This window comes from Babylonia areolata, chromosome 2, assembly GCF_041734735.1.
Source record: "Babylonia areolata isolate BAREFJ2019XMU chromosome 2, ASM4173473v1, whole genome shotgun sequence".
Classification (NCBI taxonomy): Eukaryota; Metazoa; Mollusca; class Gastropoda; order Neogastropoda; family Buccinidae; genus Babylonia; species Babylonia areolata.
Genome location: NC_134877.1, coordinates 27,532,733 through 27,552,732, shown reverse-complemented (window position 1 = coordinate 27,552,732; position 20,000 = coordinate 27,532,733). Strand labels below are relative to the sequence as shown.

The 20,000-nt window shown below is 49.2% G+C and overlaps 2 protein-coding genes across 2 annotated transcripts in view; both read right to left on the bottom strand.

Annotated features, from left to right (window-relative positions):
* The window catches only part of LOC143279378 (endoplasmic reticulum-Golgi intermediate compartment protein 1-like), a 25,568-nt gene extending 23,764 nt beyond the window's left edge, over positions 1-1,804 (bottom strand). The window contains exon 1 of the mRNA XM_076583413.1: positions 1,637-1,804. The gene's annotated coding sequence lies outside the window, so the exon portion shown is untranslated. The remainder of the gene's footprint in view (positions 1-1,636) is intronic.
* A 15,579-nt stretch (positions 1,805-17,383) lies between these two features.
* LOC143279377 (dual specificity protein phosphatase 2-like) overlaps positions 17,384-20,000 on the bottom strand; it is a 12,449-nt gene continuing 9,832 nt past the window's right edge. The window contains exon 4 of the mRNA XM_076583412.1: positions 17,384-18,628. Coding sequence (XP_076439527.1) covers positions 18,075-18,628 — 554 coding nt within the window. The 3' untranslated portion in view covers positions 17,384-18,074. The remainder of the gene's footprint in view (positions 18,629-20,000) is intronic.

Genomic DNA, 20,000 nt, shown 5'->3' with positions numbered 1-20,000 from the left:
TTTCCTGCGAGGGATGGGTGATTCACAGTGATGGAAAGCTTTTTTTCTTCTTCTTCTTCTTTTTTTTTTTTTCTGATCTGGTCTTTTTTGCCTGATAAATGAATTTCGTCTATCGTCCTCTGTGAACTTCCTTTGACCCGACCCTTATCTCTGAATACCCCCGAAAGCGGAGTATGGCTGCCTAAATGGCGGGGTGAAAACGGCCATACACGTATAAAACCCACTCGTATACGTACGAGTGAACGCGGGAGTTGCAGCCCACGAACGATGAAGAAGAAGAAGAAGAAGAAGAATCTCTGAATGTCTAGAACCAAACCGGTACTCGGGTCTCTTTCCCAGCTTTGCTTTTACCGCTGAATGATAATTCTTAGGTCTTGCCCTTTACCTCCACTGCCATTTCCACTTATCACACTCCCCGACACGTGTTGTCAAAGTGAGCCTGGTTTTCCGCATTCTCTTTCCAGACTTTTTCTTCCATTTGTCGAATTCACAGGATCGGCTGTCATCTTTCGACGGGCGCAATAGCCGAATGGTTAAAGCGTTGGACTGTCAATCTGAGGGTCCCGGGTTCGAATCACGGTGACGGCGCCTGGTGGGTAAAGGGTGGATATTTTTACGATCTCCCAGGTCAACATATGTGCAGACCTGCTAGTGTCTGAACCCCCTTCGTGTGTATATGCAAGCAGAAGATCAAATACGCACGTTAAAGATCCTGTAATCCATGTCAGCGTTCGGTGGGTTATGGAAACAACAACATACCCAGCATGCACAACCCCGAAAACGGAGTATGGCTGCCTACATGGCGGGGTAAAAACGGCCATACACCTAAAAGCCCAGTCGTGTGCATACGAGTGAACGCAGAAGAAGAAGAAGAAGAAGGCTGTCATCTTTCGTTTCATCGCCCGATCCTACGAACGTTAGCCAACCATCCTGACAATTTCACTGTCCAGCCGATCACAGAGTTCATCTCCGAACTTTCAACCGTGAAAACGTTCAGTGGTTCAGTTCTTAAAAGTCGCCAAAAAGATTCGCGATCAAAGGACCGATCCAAAGCCGTTTACGGCAGTGATTTCGTTTCTGTTGAGTCTGATGCTCGACATGGGAAGGTTGGTCCAGTCAGCTTCTTTCGCCATTTTAACTTTTCCCCCGACTGAAATCAGTGCCTAGAGGGAATGAGGAGAGCGACTTTCCCCAAGGCAGAGGGGCTTGAACCCTGGTCACTGGTGAACGCTGCTTCAGAAGTCCAAGGCCGAAACGATACTGCAAGGGTGACTCCTCTTGGAGCCACGAACACCGACAGAACAAGGTGAAGACCAGTGACAACGCCACTCACACAGTACAAGGTGAAGACCAGTGACAACGCCACTCACACAATACAAGGTGAAGACCAGTGACAACGCCACTCACACAGTACAAGGTGAAGACCAGTGACAACGCCACTCACACAGTACAAGGTGAAGACCAGTGACAACGCCACTCACACAATACAAGGTGAAGACCAGTGACAACGCCACTCTTCACTCACACAATACAAGGTGAAGACCAGTGACAACGCCACTCACACAATACAAGGTGAAGACCAGTGACAACGCCACTCACACAATACAAGGTGAAGACCAGTGACAACGTCACTCACACAGTACAAGGAGAAGACCAGTGACAACGCCACTCACACAAAGTGTTGAATCACTCTCCATTGTGGAGTGATGGCCTGGAGGTAACGCGTCCGCCTAGGAAGCGAGAGAATCTGAGAGCGCTGGTTCGAATCACAGCTCAGCCGCCGATATTTTCTCCCCCTCCACTAGACCTTGAGTGGTGGTCTGGACGCTAGTCATTCGGATGAGACGATAAACCGAGGTCCCGTGTGCAGCATGCACTTAGTGCATGTAAAAGAACCCACGGCAACAAAAGGGTTGTTCCTGGCAAAATTCTGTAGAACAATCCACTTCGACAGGAAAAACAAATAAAACTGCACTCAAGAAAAAATAAAAATAAAAATTATTTTAAAAAAAGGGGGGGTGGCGCTGTAGTGTAGCGACGAGCTCTCCCTGGGGAGAGCAGCCCCAATTTCACACAGAGAAATCTGTTGTGATAAAATGAAATACAAATACAAAATACAAATTCTGCACACTGACATACGATGCGAAAGACACTCATCTCCGGGTCAGGAAGCCAGGCGGGAGTGTGACATTGTGTGGGCGTGGACTGACACTCCGCAATCACTCCAAGGCAAACAGGCTGACTGTGAGAAAAGCTGCTGTGTTGCGTGGGTGTTGGTAATTACATTCATCCTCTCTGACTCACTCCTGACCAGATTAACTGAAATAAGACAGGACGGGGGTAATAGCCGAGTGGTTAAAGCGTTGGACTTTCAATCTGAGGCAGCTGATCAATTTAATACGCACATAAGATCCTGTAAACCATTTAATCGTTCGGTGGGTCATGGAAACAAAAACATTCCCAGCATTCACCCCCCACATCCCCGAAAACGGTGTATGGCTACCTACATGGCGAGGTAAAGAAACAAAACGGTCACACACGTAAACATTTTACATGTCTGTATGAGTATGGTTATGTGTGCATGGCTGAAACCTGATTGAATGACACAGGAAACGAATGATGAGCGCCCAGTGGCAGCCGTCAGTCGACTCTACCCAGGTAGGCAGCCTGTTGTGCAAATGACTCCGTGTTTGTAAAGTGCTTCGAGCTTGATCTCCGACGGAGGACAGGCGCTATATAAATATCCATATCACATCATTGCGTGGGTAGTTTGATGGTATTTCTCACTCCAGTAGCCCACTTATCGCTCCCACCCTGAAGTGAGTCAGTGGGACGCGCGGTCGTTGTTAATCCGGGCCCCGGCCGATCCGGCTTGGAAAACTGATTCTTCCTCCTCATGTCCTTTCAGTGGGCTTGGTAAAGCTTGGCGGCGCCCGTCTCCTCTCCAAGCCAAGACCGCAAGCCGTAGTCCACGATTATGGTGTGGTACGCCCTCGGTCATGTACACTTAGCCGTTGAGTCCATCATGGGACCCTTCCGCCCTGGTCGTTGGCCGCCTGTCGCCGCTCTTCCGCCCAGTGGTGCAGTGTAAACACCACCCCCGCCAGCTGAAGCGGTTTACCGGGGTGTGGCGCTTGGAGCCAACACGTGAGAGATTTAGGGGTGGATGAGGACCAGTGATGCCCGTCCATCCTATCTAGTAGGAAGCAGCGTGCCAGACACCAAAGGTACTACCTCTATCCAGAGCCCCTACACACAGTCGGAGTCAGGCAAGGATGCCTATTATCCCCAATACTTTTCAACATCTTTCTGGAGAGAATCATGCAGGAGGCCCTTGAAGACCACCACACCTCCATCACCATTGGCGGTAGGCCAGTCTGCAATCTGCGATTCGCAGACGACATCGACCTCATGGGATGCACTAACACCGAGCTCCAGGATCTAACAAACAGACTCACTACAAAAGCAAGTGCTTACGGCATGGAGGTCAGCACAGAGAAGTCAAAGGTCATGGTCAACAGCACAACTAACATCAGTGCCAACATAACCATGAATGGTGAGCCCTTGGAAGAAGTGACCAGCTTCAAGTACCTGGGAGCAACCCTGTCCAAAGACGGCACCTGCACAGCAGAAATCCGAAATAGGATTAATTCTGCAACGGCAGCGATGGCCAGACTGAACAGGGTATGGAAGAGTAACATCAGATTCCACACAAAATTCCTGCTCTACAAGTCACTGGTGGTCTCCATCCTCTTATGTGGATGTGAGACATGGACACTGATAGCAGAAACAGAAAGAAGAATCCAAGCATTCGAAACCAAGTGCTTGAGGAGACTACTACACATCTCCTACAAGGAGCACAAGACCAATGACTATGTGCGGAACCTGGTCAGCAACCTTGTTGGGCCCCAAGAACCACTGCTGGCGACTGTCAAACGACGGAAGATGGCATGGTTTGGTCACGTCATACGACATAACACCCTCTCCAAAACCATTCTGCAAGGGACTGTATAGGGAGGGCGCAGACGGGGGCGGCAGAAAAAAAGCTGGTCTGACAACGTCAAGGAATGGACCAAAATGACGATGCCAGATCTCCTCACGACAGCTGCCAACAGAACGGCGTGGCGAGCTATGACATCTTCCTCATGTCCCCCCAACGACCCCAGCGGTCGAGGGAATGAGTGAGTGATCACATCATACTAGACGCCAAATGTTTGGCTCCTTTCCGTGTGTCCCTGCGACAGATATTTTGATGAACAGTTGCTGGAAAACAACAGACCAGGTCCGGCACTGCTGGTTCACAAAGCACGGGGCTTTCTTTGGCTCAGGGTGTGTACACTGCCCATTCAAAAGTTAGTAACGGTATAACTGAAGCGTAACGCTAGACAGATCAGCTATGACAAGTCTGTCAGTCAACCATGACATGACGCAAATGAAGTGTGACGATTGAACTTGCTGGCACAGTAGTGTCGCTGTAACTGACACGTTTTACGAGGACACAGTGAACTCTGAAGTTTGAAATAGTGGGCACAATGTCGCTGTGACTTAGGCCTACTGAAAACCGGAGGGCAGAGTGGTTTGGTTTTCCATCAGAGTGAAGCACAGTGGTCGAGACAAAAGGCAGGGTCAATAAACAAAATGGTCATATATGTAAAATGTTATATGTCCATATGAGTGTGTATGTGCGGGTGTTCATTCATTCATTCATACAATACGCATTTCAAAGTCTCTCTCTCTCCCTCTCTCTCTCTCTCTCTCTCTCTCACACACACACACACACACACACACACACACACACACGCACACACACACAAGAAAGGAAGTAAAAGGGGGAACCACTCACTCAGCGGGAGCCTGTGTGGGCAGTTACAGACGATGGCAAGAAAAACGAACTGGGCAGAGATGTGTATGTGTGTGTGTGTGTGTGTGTGTGTGTGTGTGTGTGTGTGTGTGTGCGGAGGGAGAGGGGAGGAGGGGAGCAGGCGGGAGGGAAGAGATTCGTGAGGAATAGGTAGTGAACGAAGAGTAGGGAGGGGAGGGGTGGTGATGGAGGGGGACATGGAGGGGGGGTGGGGTGTAAGCAAAAAAAATAGAAAATTATAAGCTACGACTTGTATTTCCAGTAGCATCGTGGCATGGGTGGTCAGTGGGAGGTGTGGGTGGTCAGTGGGAGGTGTGGGTGGTCAGTGGGAGGCTTGGTGGGTGGTCAGTGGGAGGCTTGGTGGTCAGTGGGAGGCTTGGTGGGAGTGGGAGGCTTGGGGGTCAGTGGGAGGCTTGGTGGTCAGTGGGTGGTCAGTGGGAGGCTTGGTGGGTGGTCAGTGGGAGGCTTGGTGGTCAGTGGGAGGCTTGGTGGTCAGTGGGAGGCTTTGTGGGGAGTGGGAGGCTTGGTGGTCAGTGGGTGGTCAGTGGGAGGCTTGGTGGGGAGTGGGTGGTCAGTGGGAGGCTTGGTGGTCAGTGGGTGGTCAGTGGGAGGCTTGGTGGGGAGTGGGTGGTCAGTGGGAGGCTTGGTGGGGAGTGGGAGGCTTGGTGGTCAGTGGGTGGTCAGTGGGAGACTTGGTGGTCAGTGGGAGGCTTGGTGGTCAGTGGATGGTCAGTGGGAGGCTTGGTGGGGAGTGGGAGCCTTGGTGGTCAGTGGGAGGCTTAGTGGTCAGTGGGAGGCTTGGTGGTCAGTGGGAGGCTTGGTGGGGAGTGGGAGGCTTGGTGGTCAGTGGGAGGCTTGGGTGGTCAGTAGGAGGTGTGGTTGGTCAGTGCCGGGGAGGCTTGGTGGTCAGTGGGAGGCTTGGTGGGGAGGCTTGGTGGTTAGTGGGAGGCTTGGGTGGTCAGAGGCTTGGGTGGTCAGCGGGAGGTGTGGTTGGTCAGTGCCGGGGAGGCTTGGTGGTATGTGGGAGGCTTGGTGGTCAGCGGATGGTCAGTGGGAAGCTTGGTGGTCAGTGGGAGGTGTGGTTGGTCAGTGGGAGGCTTGGTGGTCAGTGGGTGGTCAGTGGGAGGCTTGGTGGTCAGTGGGTGGTGTGGTTGGTCAGTGGGAGGCTTGGTGGTCAGTGGGTGGTCAGTGGGAGGCTTGGTGGTCAGTGGGTGGTCAGTGGGAGGCTTGGTGGTCAGTGGGTGGCCAGTGGGAGGCTTGGTGGTCAGTGGGTGGTGTGGTTGGTCAGTGGGAGGCTTGGTGGTCAATGGGAGGCTTGGTGGTCAGTGGGAGGCTTGGAACACCCAGTGGCACTAGTGAGGGCCAAGTGCTTTCCTGCGTTTTTCTGGCATCCTTCTTCTCTCTTCTGAAACCACTGGTCAGCTGACAGCCCCATGCATCATCACTGCACGATTAGTGATACCGGAATTTGCTGAACATGTGAGTGTGTGTGTGTGTGTGTGTGTGTGTGTGTGTGTGTGTGTGTGTGTGTGTGTGTGTGCGTGCGTGCGCGAGCGCGCGCGTACACAGAATATCTGTGTGTGTGTGTGTGTGTGTGTGCGCGCGCACACACACACACACACACACACACACGCACACATACAGATCAGTGCTCCTCACTTGTGGAACGTTATGTATGGTGTGTGTGTGCGCGCGCGCTCGTGTGTGTGTGTGTGTGTGTGTGTGTGTGTGTGTGTGTGTGTGTGTGTGTGTGAAAAAGAGACGCTTTGACGCTTTTCACGCTTTGACACTTTAATGTCATTGGCCATGAGGTCCTTATGACACGGGTGAATGCGTCAACATACTTTCATTGTATAACAAACCATTATGATAAGCGAATGAAAATGGTGAAAGCAAATGATGAAACAAAACAAAGCTGTTTCTTTGAAGAAAAATGGTAGCAACTTACACCCAGTACATAATAACTCCGTTCATTCATCTATCAATGAACCATGCAACATATCCCAACACTGGCTACAGAAGAAATTTTCTTTAACCTGTCTGACTCTGCAGTTATGTATCTGTTTGAAGTGCGTTTGAGAAAAAGAGAAAGAGAGAGAGAGAGAGAAAGTGTGAAGGAGAGAGAGGGAGAATATAACAATTGGGAAGTAGTGCAAAAACCGCGTTCGTCGGATTTTCGCCGGGATTCCCTGTTTATTTTTAGCGAGGACCGCGTGCGCATGCGCGTATCCATTGCCGGTTTTTTCTTGGTCAGCGAAATGGTAAAATTTACTTGTGGAAATCGCCTGTTCCGACAAAAGGATTTTGAACTGTTTCGGCGAGTATTTTTGCAAGTTTACGAGTTGTTTTTCATTTTATGATTACACCAGTTATTTGCTTTAATCTTCCATGTTTACATTGAGCATGTTTCTTGTCAAATCTCTGTCATTCAAGTATTCGAACAGATCTATTTAAAATTCAACATAGCCTCATCTGGCTTCGAGTTTGGAGAAACTTGACACACCGAATATCAGTTTGAAGCATCATTTTTTCTACAGCACGCATGCTCAGTTTTTCATGTCTTTGTGAAATCGAGGGAAGGGGAAATTGTTTAGGACAACTATCGACGTGATCTGTTATATATAGTTTATTTCAATGCAAAGGTTCCAAGCCGATTAGGCCTACTTCTCTGTTTTCTGTCATTTGTTTACGCCAGATCTCGATCGGAGGAATCTATAATAATAAAAAGAATTTTAACTCACTCAGTTCGGCCAGTCCTCTCTTCTCCTCTACACAGAGCCCTTGGATGTCCATTGGGTGTCTGAATGACCCAACATTTAGCTTCCGTCGTCAGAACTGTGGTATTCTTTGTCAACATTCACCTCTTCAGTATGCCTTCCGCTTGCAATATTTTGATGATGGTAATTGGGGTGAAACGCTGTTGACGTCGTCTCTTTCGCCGTTCGTATGGAGAGAGTTAAAAGATTTCAAAGTAATAAACTTACCGCGTTGCTTTCATTTAAAATGCTGTATATGCCTTGAGTTCTAAAGACCTTTTTGGTGACATAGTTTTTGTTGTTTTGTTCAGTCTGTGCAAATAAAATGATGTGATCGAACTCCGTCGAAAAGTTGTCCGAAGAAAGGCAGTACAAACCCAGAAAAGCCCATGATATCATGTGTCCCTTTTTTTTCCCGCTCTGCAAGCGACGAAAGGTTCCCGATGAAAGCTTATGCATATCTCCCTAATATCTTAATTTCTCTGTCTGTCTCACCCACACACACTATGTGTGAGTGACTACATATGGGTGCGTTGCGTGCAGGCGTGTGTGCGCGAGCGAACAACCACGCGTTCATGCGTTCACACACGTGTGTGTGTGTGTGTGTGTGTGTGTGTGTGCAGGCTTCCTAGCGAACTACCACATAGTTATTCACTGGCTGGATCATGACTCATCTCCCACATAGCTGTGTTGTGTGTGTGTGTGTGTGTGTGTGTGTGATGTGCGCGCACGCACGTGTGTGTCTTTGAGGGACCATCTGTCTCTCCACACGCCCACGCTATAACGCCAGCTCTGCGCAGTGTGTGTGTGTGTGTGTGTGCGTGTGTGTGTATGTGTGGCCAGGCAAACGTTCACTTGAACTTTTATCATTTTGAGCAGTTGTTATCACTGACACTTATACAGCGCCAAACGTCGGAGGCTAAGCGATTCACAATAATTGTGCACAGTCAGTTGGATAACAAGCTGCCTGATAATAATAATAATACATAGTTTTTCTATGGCGCGATATCCAGCACCAATGCTGCTCAAAGCGCCTTACATCATAGTTGACTATAAACATGCCTTAAAAAAACATATCAACCGCTATCTGACAATAGAAAACATCCAGTGTGTTCATATGAATGCAAAAGGACTCTAAAGATTATAAAATCTATTAAGTAAATAAGGCTTAGATTAAAATAAAATGCATTTCATAGAACCCCCCCCCCTCCCCTACACACACACACACACACACACACACACACACACACACACGCACACACACACACACACCCTCCCTTACAGACGCACAAACACTGACATTAAATATCAACTGCACTAAAAACAAAATTGCATAAGCATTAAAATATTTCTTATTTTCAAACATAGAATTCTGTTCGGACTAACTAACATGCCTACACACTTACACACGCGTACCAGAGGACTGTAACCTCACATACACATACACGCACGCACGCACGCACGCAAATACACACACACACACATACACACACACACGCGCGCGCAAACACGTACACACACACACACTGACACACACGCACACACACACACACGCACGTTCACACACACGCACTCACACACATACGCACACACGCACACACGCGCGCGCGCACGGACGCACACACACACACGTGCACACACATACACACACAAACACACACACGCATGCACGCACACACAAACACACACACACGCACACACACAAACGTACACACACACACGCGCGCGCGCGCACACACACACACACACACGTACACACACACACATACACACACACGTGTACACACACACACGCGCGCGCGCGCACACACACACACGCACGTACACACACACACACACACACAGCGCGCGCACGCACACACACACACACACACACACACGCACGCACACACACACGCACACACACACTGGATTTTATCACAAACGTTGGCCATAGACAACTCTTGTTGCCATGGGTTGTTTTACATGCGTCAAGTGCATGCAGCACCTCGGATCTCGATTTTTGATCTCATTAGAATGACCAGTGACCACTGAGACACCCCTCTAGGTCGGGGTTAGCCCGATACTCCCTCGAGTCGATACTCCCCCGTGTCGATACTCCCTCGAGTCGATACTCCCCCGTGTTGACACTACCCCGCCTCGTTAGTCCCTCTCAAAAAAAAAAAAGATCCAGAAATAGGCAAATGGATGTGTACAGCTGTGACTGATAATGCTTTCTGCTTGATCAAAGATGTGTTGTGGAATGATCAGTGTGTTATGTGGTCTCTTTCTTACAACCGTCCGCATTCAGAGTTGAGCAGCAGTGCGCTGTATGTGTCGGGGCCCGCTATTGTGTGGGCTCGCTACTGCCATGTATTGTATGTAGTTGTAGTTACAGGGGCCTTATTACATGGACTTCGGCGCTCTCATCACGACTCAGTGCATATACGGGAGAACTCTCTCTCTCTCTCTCTCTCTCTCTCTCTCTCTCTCTCTCTCTCTCTCTCTCATTTTTTTCTTTCTCACCCCCTCCCCCTCTCTGTCAGTTTCTGTCTCTGTGTGTCTCTGTATCTGTCTCTGTCTCTCTCTCTCTCTCTCTCTCTCTCTCCCCTCTCTCTCTCTCTCTCTGTCTGTTTGTCTGTCTCTCTATCTCTCTCATTTTCTGTCTCTCTGTCTCTCTCTCCCTCTGTGTGTGTGTGTGTGTGTGTGTGTGTTTGTGCACGTGCGCGTGTGATGGTATGTGTGTGAATATGTGTGTGTGTGTGTGTGTGTGTGCACGTGCGCGTGTGATGGTATGTGTGTGAATATGTGTGAGAGGTTTTGACAGCGAGTGTATGTTTTTCCCTCAGTAAAAAAACCAAACAAACAAAACAAAAACAAAACAAATAGCATCAGGACACGGGGTTATCTGTAATAATCTAAATCTGCATCTGTCAAATTTGTATCAGAATGTCGGGAAACTGATAGGGGGTCGGGGGGGGGGGTGGTGGTGGAGGGTATCGGGGGGGGGGGGGTATAGGGGGAGTAGGACAGGGTGGAGATAGGGAGGGAGAGTAGGAAAGGGGCGCAATGGGGGAAGGGAGACTAGGACAGGGAGAGATGGGAACTGGAGAGTAGGACGGGGGCAGGGGGGGGAAGATGGGGGAGGGAGAGTAGGACAGGGGGGGGAGGGGGGACGGAGAGTAGGAAAGGGGTGAATATGAGGGGGGGAGAGGGAGTGTGTGTGTGTGTGTGTCTGTCTGTCTGTCTGTCTGTCTACACCTGTGTGTGTGTGTGTGTGTTTGTTTCTGTCTGTATGTACGTGACTGTGTGTCTGTGTGTGCGCCTATCTGTCTGTGTCTCTCTCTACCTCCATGTGTGTGTGTGTGCGCGCGCGCGTGCGCGCGTGCGTGTCTGAGACCAAGTGACAGACAGACAGACAGACACAGTGGTCTAGACCTATTTTTAGCCTCGCATTGAAAACGTAGGCTCTCTTACTACCTCCGATCAATGATGACACATCCATGTGGGCGTGGGCGTTAGGGGGTTGGGAGCAGGAGGGCGGGTGGTGGGAGGGGGCAGGAGGGGGGTGCGGGGAGGGGGGGGTGAGGGGGCGGGTAGACTTTGGGAGAAGGGTGGATGTAGGGGGGTGGGGGGTGGCAGCAAGCTAGCCTGCCAAAACAAGGAAGAAAGAACGGGGGGTGGGGGGGGGGAGGGAAGGGAGAGGGAGGAGGAGACAGCTGGAGGAGGGGTGCGTGGTGGGAGGTGGGGGGTGGGGGGGGGGTGGTATCTAAACTTAGGCACGATTCCTCGGCAGGCTTTTTTTTTCCAGAGCCACAGACCAGGGAAATACAAAGCTAACCTGATGGCATCACAGGACTCAGCAGTTTAGACACAGGTGTGTGTGTGTGTGTGTGTGTGTGTGTGTGTGTGTGTGTGTGTGTGTTTGGTTTTTAAGGGTAGAGTTTTTGGGGGTTTTTTGTGTTTTTTTCGGGGAGGGGGGGGGGGGAGTCCCGATGTCTAGGATTTTTCGCTAGTGTTCAGTTCGGGTTTTCCATTCCTGTGAGAAAAAAAGCACTCTTGTCGCCAAAGTGTAGCGCCACATCGCTTTCCAACACCCTACCCCCACCACCTCCCCGCCCCCGTTGTTTCTGCCGGGCAGTGGGGTGGGGGAAAGGGATTGAGGGACCTCACAGAGATCATCATCATTGATGTACCTCACCTCACCTCACCTCACCTCACCTCACCTCACAGGGATCATCATCACTGATGTACCTCACCTCACCTCACCTCACCTCACAGGGATCATCATCATTGATGTACCTCACCTCATCTCACCTCACAGGGATCATCATCACTGATGTACCTCACCTCACCTCACCTCACCTCACCTCACACAGATCACCATCATCACTGATGTACCTCACCTCACCTCACCTCACCTCACCTCACCTCACCTCACCTCACCTCACAGGGATCATCATCACTGATGTACCTCACCTCACCTCACCTCACCTCACCTCACCTCACAGGGATCATCATCACTGATGTACCTCACCTCACCTCACCTCACCTCACCTCACACAGATCACCACCATCACTGATGTACCTCACCTCACCTCACCTCACCTCACAGGGATCATCATCATTGATGTACCTCACCTCATCTCACCTCACAGGGATCATCATCACTGATGTACCTCACCTCACCTCACCTCACCTCACCTCACACAGATCACCATCATCACTGATGTACCTCACCTCACCTCACCTCACCTCACCTCACCTCACAGGGATCATCATCACTGATGTACCTCACCTCACCTCACCTCACCTCACCTCACAGGGATCATCATCACTGATGTACCTCACCTCACCTCACCTCACCTCACCTCACCTCACAGGGATCATCATCACTGATGTACCTCACCTCACCTCACCTCACCTCACCTCACCTCACCTCACAGGGATCATCATCACTGATGTACCTCACCTCACCTCACCTCACCTCACAGGGATCATCATCACTGATGTACCTCACCTCACCTCACCTCACCTCACCTCACCTCACACAGATCATCATCATCATTGATGTACCTCACCTCACCTCACCTCACAGGGATCATCATCACTGATGCACCTCACCTCACCTCACCTCACCTCACCTCACCTCACCTCACACAGATCACCACCATCACTGATGTACCTCACCTCACCTCACCTCACCTCACAGGGATCATCATCACTGATGTACCTCACCTCACCTCACCTCACACAGATCACCATCATCACTGATGCCCCAACGAGGGGGGGGCGGAGGTGTCAATTCACGTGACATTATCTGCCCGAAGTAGACATCATCACGTGGATCTATTTTCAGCTTCAGGGTGCCACCTCCGCCCCCCGCCCCCGCACTCCCCCCTCCCCACTCCTTACCGCCCCAAATAGCAAGGCTGCTGTGTGTTACTTACTGTTCGTGATGTAGATATCGATTGTTGCTGTTTCTCAGATCTTTTCCCACATGCTAATGGCTGCGTGCTTCACGACAAGTGCCCGAAAACCTCGCGCTCACAGCCCGTGCTGTGTGTGTGTTGGGGGGGGGGGGGGGAGGGGGAGCGTGGGGGGGGGGGGGATGTATGTGTGTATGTGTGTATGGTATAAATATGTATGTATATATAGCAGTAAAATTACCAGTTAGTAAGCGAAAATGCTTTCCATCATTTTATGAATAGCACCCAGAGACATTTTGTTGTTGTCGTCGTCGTTGTTGTTGTATGCTGTTGTGGACAGTCTCTTGGCAAAATGTTGTTATGGAGAGATTATATTCGTGTGTGGTAGGTGTGTGTGTGTGTGTGTGTGTGTGTGTGTGTGTGTGTGTGTGTGTGTGTGTGTGTGTGTGTGTGTGTGTGTGTGTGTGCTGTACTCAGTAATTCAGCTGTCGGTAATTTCGACGTTTTGTTCACAAGTTTTATTCCGATTTCAGAGAAGTTTCTTCAGCTGACGAGCGCTTTTAGTCATTCTATTGTTTGTTGTTGCAATCGTTGTTGTTGTTGTTGTTGTTGTTGTCTTTGTTGTTGTTAGAAGAAGTGGGGTAGGTATTTGGTAAGAAAGGCGGGGTGTGAAGAGAGGTCCAGTTACCAGCCTGATAATCATCAGTTGGCTGGTTGTTTGAAGTCTTCAGCGTGATAAAGACGGTGATAAAATAAAAGTGCAAGGAAAAGAAAGAAATGCGACAGAAAAATAGTCACAGTGAGAGAGAGAGAGAGAGAGAGAGAGAGAGACAGACAGACAGAGAGAGAGTGAGAGAGAGTGGAGAGAGAGACAGACAGACAGACAGAGAGTGAGAGAGAGAGAGTGACAGAGACAGACAGACAGAGAGAGTGAGAGAGAGGGGGGGAGAGACAGAGTGAGAGAGAGAGAGAGGGAGAAAGGGAGAGAGAGAGACAGTTATACAGAGAGTGAAAGAGAGAGTGAGTGAGAGAGAGACAGTGAGAGACAGAGACAGACAGACAAACAAACAGAGAGTGAGAGACACAGATTGAGAGAGACAGACAGACAGAGAGAGAGTGAGAGAGAGGGAGAGACAGACAGAGAGACAGAAACAGAGACAGACAGACAGACACAGACAGACAGACAGAGAGAGAGTGAGAGAGAGGGAGAGACAGACAGAGAGACAGAAACAGAGACAGACAGACAGACACAGACAGACAGACAGAGAGAAGCGTGACATTCAATTTTCACTTCAAGCCAGACAGACGCCCCAAGCAGTAACATCATTTTTCTTTTTTCTTTTTCTTTTTTTATTTTTTTTTTTTTTTTTTTGTATATCAGTCAAATACATGACCAAAATTCGATTCTGCTCACAACTTTGCTTTATCCCCCACATAACAACAGGTAAAAATAGTCACTGCAAGGGTCATTTGTTCACTACTTTTCTCCATCAAATTGCCATCGTAAGATTCCCTCATACAAGTGCAGTCTTGGTGAGTAAAACTCTGCGAGAAGGCTAAAATAGATATATATATATATATACATCTATATGTATAGGCTGCAAGGAATGCTGGGAGTCAGGACAGCCAATGACATGGTGCCGGCACTGACCAAGGTTCTTCCGGTGCACCACTTGCGAGCAGGACCCCCGTGTGGAGATTTTCCCCCTGGTTATTATCATGCAGGGCTCGGTAGAAGGAGTATGACAAATTCCCTCAAAGTGTAAGCCACTGCACAATAGTGCGGAAATTCTGATTTTACAACGTTACACTCTAATCCATTTCAAAAACACCCTTGTGACTTCAGTAAACTGTATCCAGTTTTGACATAAAAACCTTACATTCCCGATAATTTGCTAGTGTTAAAAAAAAAAAAAATGCTGCTGTTGGCGATAGTCGGATCGATAGTTTAACAAAATAACCAGTTTTCACAACCTTTAGTTATATACAAATAGCAGCGTAGGAATCTGTTCCAAGATAGTTTTCAACAATAACAAATGTAAAACTCCGTTTGCGATACAATGATACCATTATTTGTGAACAAGAATCAACTCGTCGAAAGACATATTGAAATGAAATATCATCAACACAATATGACTTCAGCAAATCCAATGGCGAACACTACCCTTCTCTCTCAACAATGGAAACAAACTCCAAATCAACTTAAACTCAACACGGGTTGAACTGAAATGTCTAGCGATATCTATATGATAGATAAGTATGCGGTATCAGTCTGTGACGTAAACACAATGCCAAAAGACATTGACACAGCAGTCTGGCTAAAGCAGCGAAATGGAAAAAAAACTGTTGCAGTGTCTTCAGCATTCAAACCCACTGAATGGTAGCGTGGGGAAAAAAAAAATATATATATATATATGTGTGTGTGTGTGTGTGTGTGTGTGTGTGTGTGTGTGTGTGTGTGTGTGTGTGTGTGTGTGTGTGTGTGTGTTTTCTTCAGTTTAACGTCTATTCACTATAAGTGTTTTTAGACGGAAAGGAGTAAAGTAGTTGATAAAGGAAAGGGAATGCATGTGAATATTAGTGTAAAAAAAAAATGTGTTCATGTTATGTATCAGAGGAAAAGTATATTATAAGAAAAAGTCTTAAGAAATTGTGGTGTGTATTGAATGAGGTGTCATGGGAAGGGGAATATGTATATGCATATCAACAAGTATTAACCTACAACAATGTAAATATAAATAACAGTATTAATTATAATACATCAAAGGAGGATACCAACTGGACTGGAGTTTAAAATTTCTGAAAACATTCCAAGCAATGTGTGTGTGTGTGTGTGTGTGTGTGTGTGTGTGTGTGTGTGTGTGTAACACGCAAAGCTGACCCACCACTTACACCAGCCAACATGGATAAAAAGCCAAAAGACTAACGTCAGAATGATTCAAATCGAAACAGCTGAAACAGCTGATTAACGACGAATCTGACAACTTCAAAAGAAGACAAAATTTCCAAACAATGCCCCAACCACAGTAACTAAACTCTCCAAAACTGACAACTCAAAAAAAAAAGAATAACAAAAATAAGAGACTGTACTATTATTCTGCACTAAAAAATACTAAGAATAAACTCTCTGGGAAAATAAAAGTACGTGTGTGAGCGAGTGAATGCGTGGGGTGGGGGTGGGGTGGGGGAGGGGGATTGAGGTGAACAGGTTGGAAATGGGGGGCGTTGAATCTATTTACATGAAAATTCTCGGAGGTTTGAATGAAAACAGCAAAGACCATGACCAAAATAGCGTTCGTCTGGCAAGGATGCAGTTTAAACATCAACACCAAGAAATGCTGTCTGTGAACATGTTGTGACTGTAAAGCCATGACAAAGAGCAATAGTCGGTGTCATGAGAGAGCAACTTCATGAGATACGAGACAGCAACTTCATGAGGCATGAGAGAGCAACAGTCGGGAGGCATGAGATAGCAACGATTTGGGGACAAGAGAGAGCAATAGTCGGTGTCATGAGAGAGCAACTTCATGAGATACGAGACAGCAACTTCATGAGGCATGAGAGAGCAACAGTCGGGAGGCATGAGATAGCAACGATTTGGGGACAAGAGAGAGCAACAGTTGGGAGGCATGAGAGAGCAACTTCAGGAGGCATGAGATAGCAACGATTTGGGGACAAGAGAGAGCAACAGTTGGGAGGCATGAGAGAGCAACTTCATGAGGCATGAGACAGCAACTTCATGAGGCATGAGAGAGCAACAGTCGGGAGGCATGAGATAGCAACGATTTGGGGACAAGAGAGAGCAACAGTTGGGAGGCATGAGAGAGCAACTTCATGAGGCATGAGAGAGCAACTTCATGAGGCATGAGAGAGCAAATTCATGAGGCATGAGAGAGCAACTTCACGAGGCATGAGAGAGCAACTTCACGAGGCATGAGAGAGCAACTTCACGAGGCATGAGAGAGCAACTTCATGAGGCATGAGAGACTTCACGAGGCATGAGAGAGCAACAGTTGGGAGACATGAGAGAGCAACTTCATGAGGCATGAGAGAGCAACTTCACGAGGCATGAGAGACTTCACGAGTCATGAGAGAGCAATAGTTGGGAGGCATGAGAGAGCAATAGTTGGGAGGCATGAGATAGCAACTTCATGAGGCATGAGAGAGCAATAGGGGGTGGCGACAAAAGAGAGCGCGGAGGGAATGGGGGGACGGGGGGGGTGAAGGGGGGGGGGCGGGGGGAGGGAGGGCGCATGAAAAGCAAGAGAGGGGAACAGAGACCTGAGAAAGCAACAGTGTGAGACATGAGACAGCAACACAGGGGGGACATGATAGAGCGGGAGGAGTTTGGGGGTGGGGGGGGGGGGCAAGATATTGGACCAAGGTGTGTATGTACATCAGCAGTTTATCTGTTGACTTCTTCTCTGTAACGTATACATATATGAATGGTGCACTGCAACCAGTCAACAAGAATGCGAACCGACCTAAAAATATTGACTGTCACTGGTGGGTTGTTTTGGGTTTTTTTACACGTCTTGAGGCAAGTCCAGCGTGGTGTAGAAATGGTTCTCCTCCCCTCCCATCCCCTGCCCATCACCAGTGGATGAAGACATTCGGGAGCAGCCAGCAGCCAAAACCAGTCGTCATGAGCATCATCCTCAGCCGATGGGATGCTGCCGGCAGCGGAAGAGGCATCAGTGCCAGCCAGGGATGGAGATCAACTGCCATCAGTCTGGAGGCAACAGCAGCAGCAACAGCAGCAGCCTCGAATGGAATCCTGACAGTGGCGAGAGGTGCAGCGGGTGCAGCAGCCACTGACTGACCATCCCTCGTCCTTCTCCTCCTCACGGGCAACGCCAGAGCGGCAGACGGCCACGAGCACAGCAGCCATCACCACCACCACCACCACCACCATCATCATCACCAGGTACCAACACAACGCTTCAAAGGAAAGCTGGCTGGAAGTCTTTTATTGTCAGAGCGTGAGACTGACCTGAACACCTCCGCGGTGTTGGAAGAGACCGGGACACTTGTTGGCCCACAGGGACCCTAGCTGGGCAGAGGGATCTCGGGGGTCCTGCTCAGCGACCCCCCGGCCAGCGGCCACTCGGTCATGGTGAAGGTGAAGAAGCACTGGGCGTCAGTGGCCGTGGCGGGGGAGGGAGGGGGTGCGAGGGAGGCCGAGAGGGCAGGGGAGGAGGAGGAGGAGGGGAGCGAGATGGGGGCCAGGGCCTCTCTGGGGGTCCTGGCTGATGATGGTGATGATGATGATGATGACGACGATGACGGAAGCTGTTGCTGGGGGAAGGAGGCAGCAGCTGTGTCTGCGACAGACGTCACGAGTCCGGCGGCACTGGCCTCATGGGCTGGGAGATCCAGGTCCACGTCCACGTCCAGGTCCAGGGAGAGTTGGTAGTCCTGCAGCTGCCGCATGAAGTTGAGGTTGGGGTCGATGACCTGGCGGCGCGAGCGCACGTGCTCGAAGGCGGCGTCAAGAGAGAGGTGGCGGGAGTACATGAGGTAGGCCATGCAGATGGTGGCCGACCGGCTGCGGCCCGCCAGACAGTGCACCAACACCCGGCCCCCCTCCGCCTTCACCTCGTCTGCACACACACACACACACACACACACACACACACACACACACACACACACACACAGAGCCGTGGTTAGTGACAGGGGCACGCCGCAGTGACTTTCAGATGCCTGACGTATTCGATAATGAAGATGATGATGATGGCGACGACGATGATGATGATGACGATGGTGACGAATGGTGATGATGACGACGACGACGATGATGATGATGACGATGGTGACGATGATGATGATGATGATGGTGACTATGGTGATGCTGCTGCTGCTGCTGATGATGATGATGGTGATGATGATGTTGATGGTGATGACGACGACGACGATGATGATGATGATGACGATGGTGACAATGATGATGGTGATGATGGTGATGATGATGACAATGATGATGGTGGTGATGATGATGATGATGATGATGATGATGATGATGATGATGGTGATGATGATGACGACGACGACGATGATGATGATGATGGTGATGATGATGAATATGATGATGACGACGACGATGATGATGATGATGATGATGATGATGATGACGATGATGATGATGATGATGATGACGATGGTGACGATGATGATGATGATGATGACGATGATGATGATGATGACAACGACGATGATGATGATGGTGACGATGGTGACGATGATGATGGTGACGATGGTGACGATGATGACGATGATGATGGTGATGGTGATGGTGATGATGATGATGATGATGGTGGTGGTGATGATGATGATGATGGTGATGATGATGATGATGATGGTGGTGGTGATGACGATGATGATGGTGATGATGATGATGGTGATGATGATGATGATGACGATGATGATGCCGATGACATGGATACTTATATAGCGCCTATCCTCGGTCGGAGGCTAAGCTCTAAGCGTTTGAAAAGCTCTAAGCGTTTGCACAGCAGGCTGTCTACCGGGGTAGAGCCAACTGACGGCTGCCATTGGGCGCTCATCATTCGTTTCCCGTGTCATTCAATCAGGTTTCAGGCACGCACACATAGACAGACATGTGACAATTTACGTGTGTGACCGTTTTGTTTATCTACCCCGCCATGTAGGCAGCCATACTCTGTTTCCAGGGGGGGAGGGCATGCTGAAATGGAGAACAGGATCTTTAACGTGCGTATTTGATCTTCTACGTGCGTACACACACGAAGGGGTTCAGAAACCCAGTGAAGGCACTGGTCAGGCCGTGAGAGAGCCTACCCCTAGGTTTGTGTTGAAAATTAACACAGATTGGAATCAAAATAATTAAACAGGGTATTGAGAAGACAAAAACAAAATGGACACGTACACCCGAATGTACCTCTCTCTCTCTCTCTCTCTCTCTCTCTCTCTCTCTCTCTCTCTCTCTATCTATCT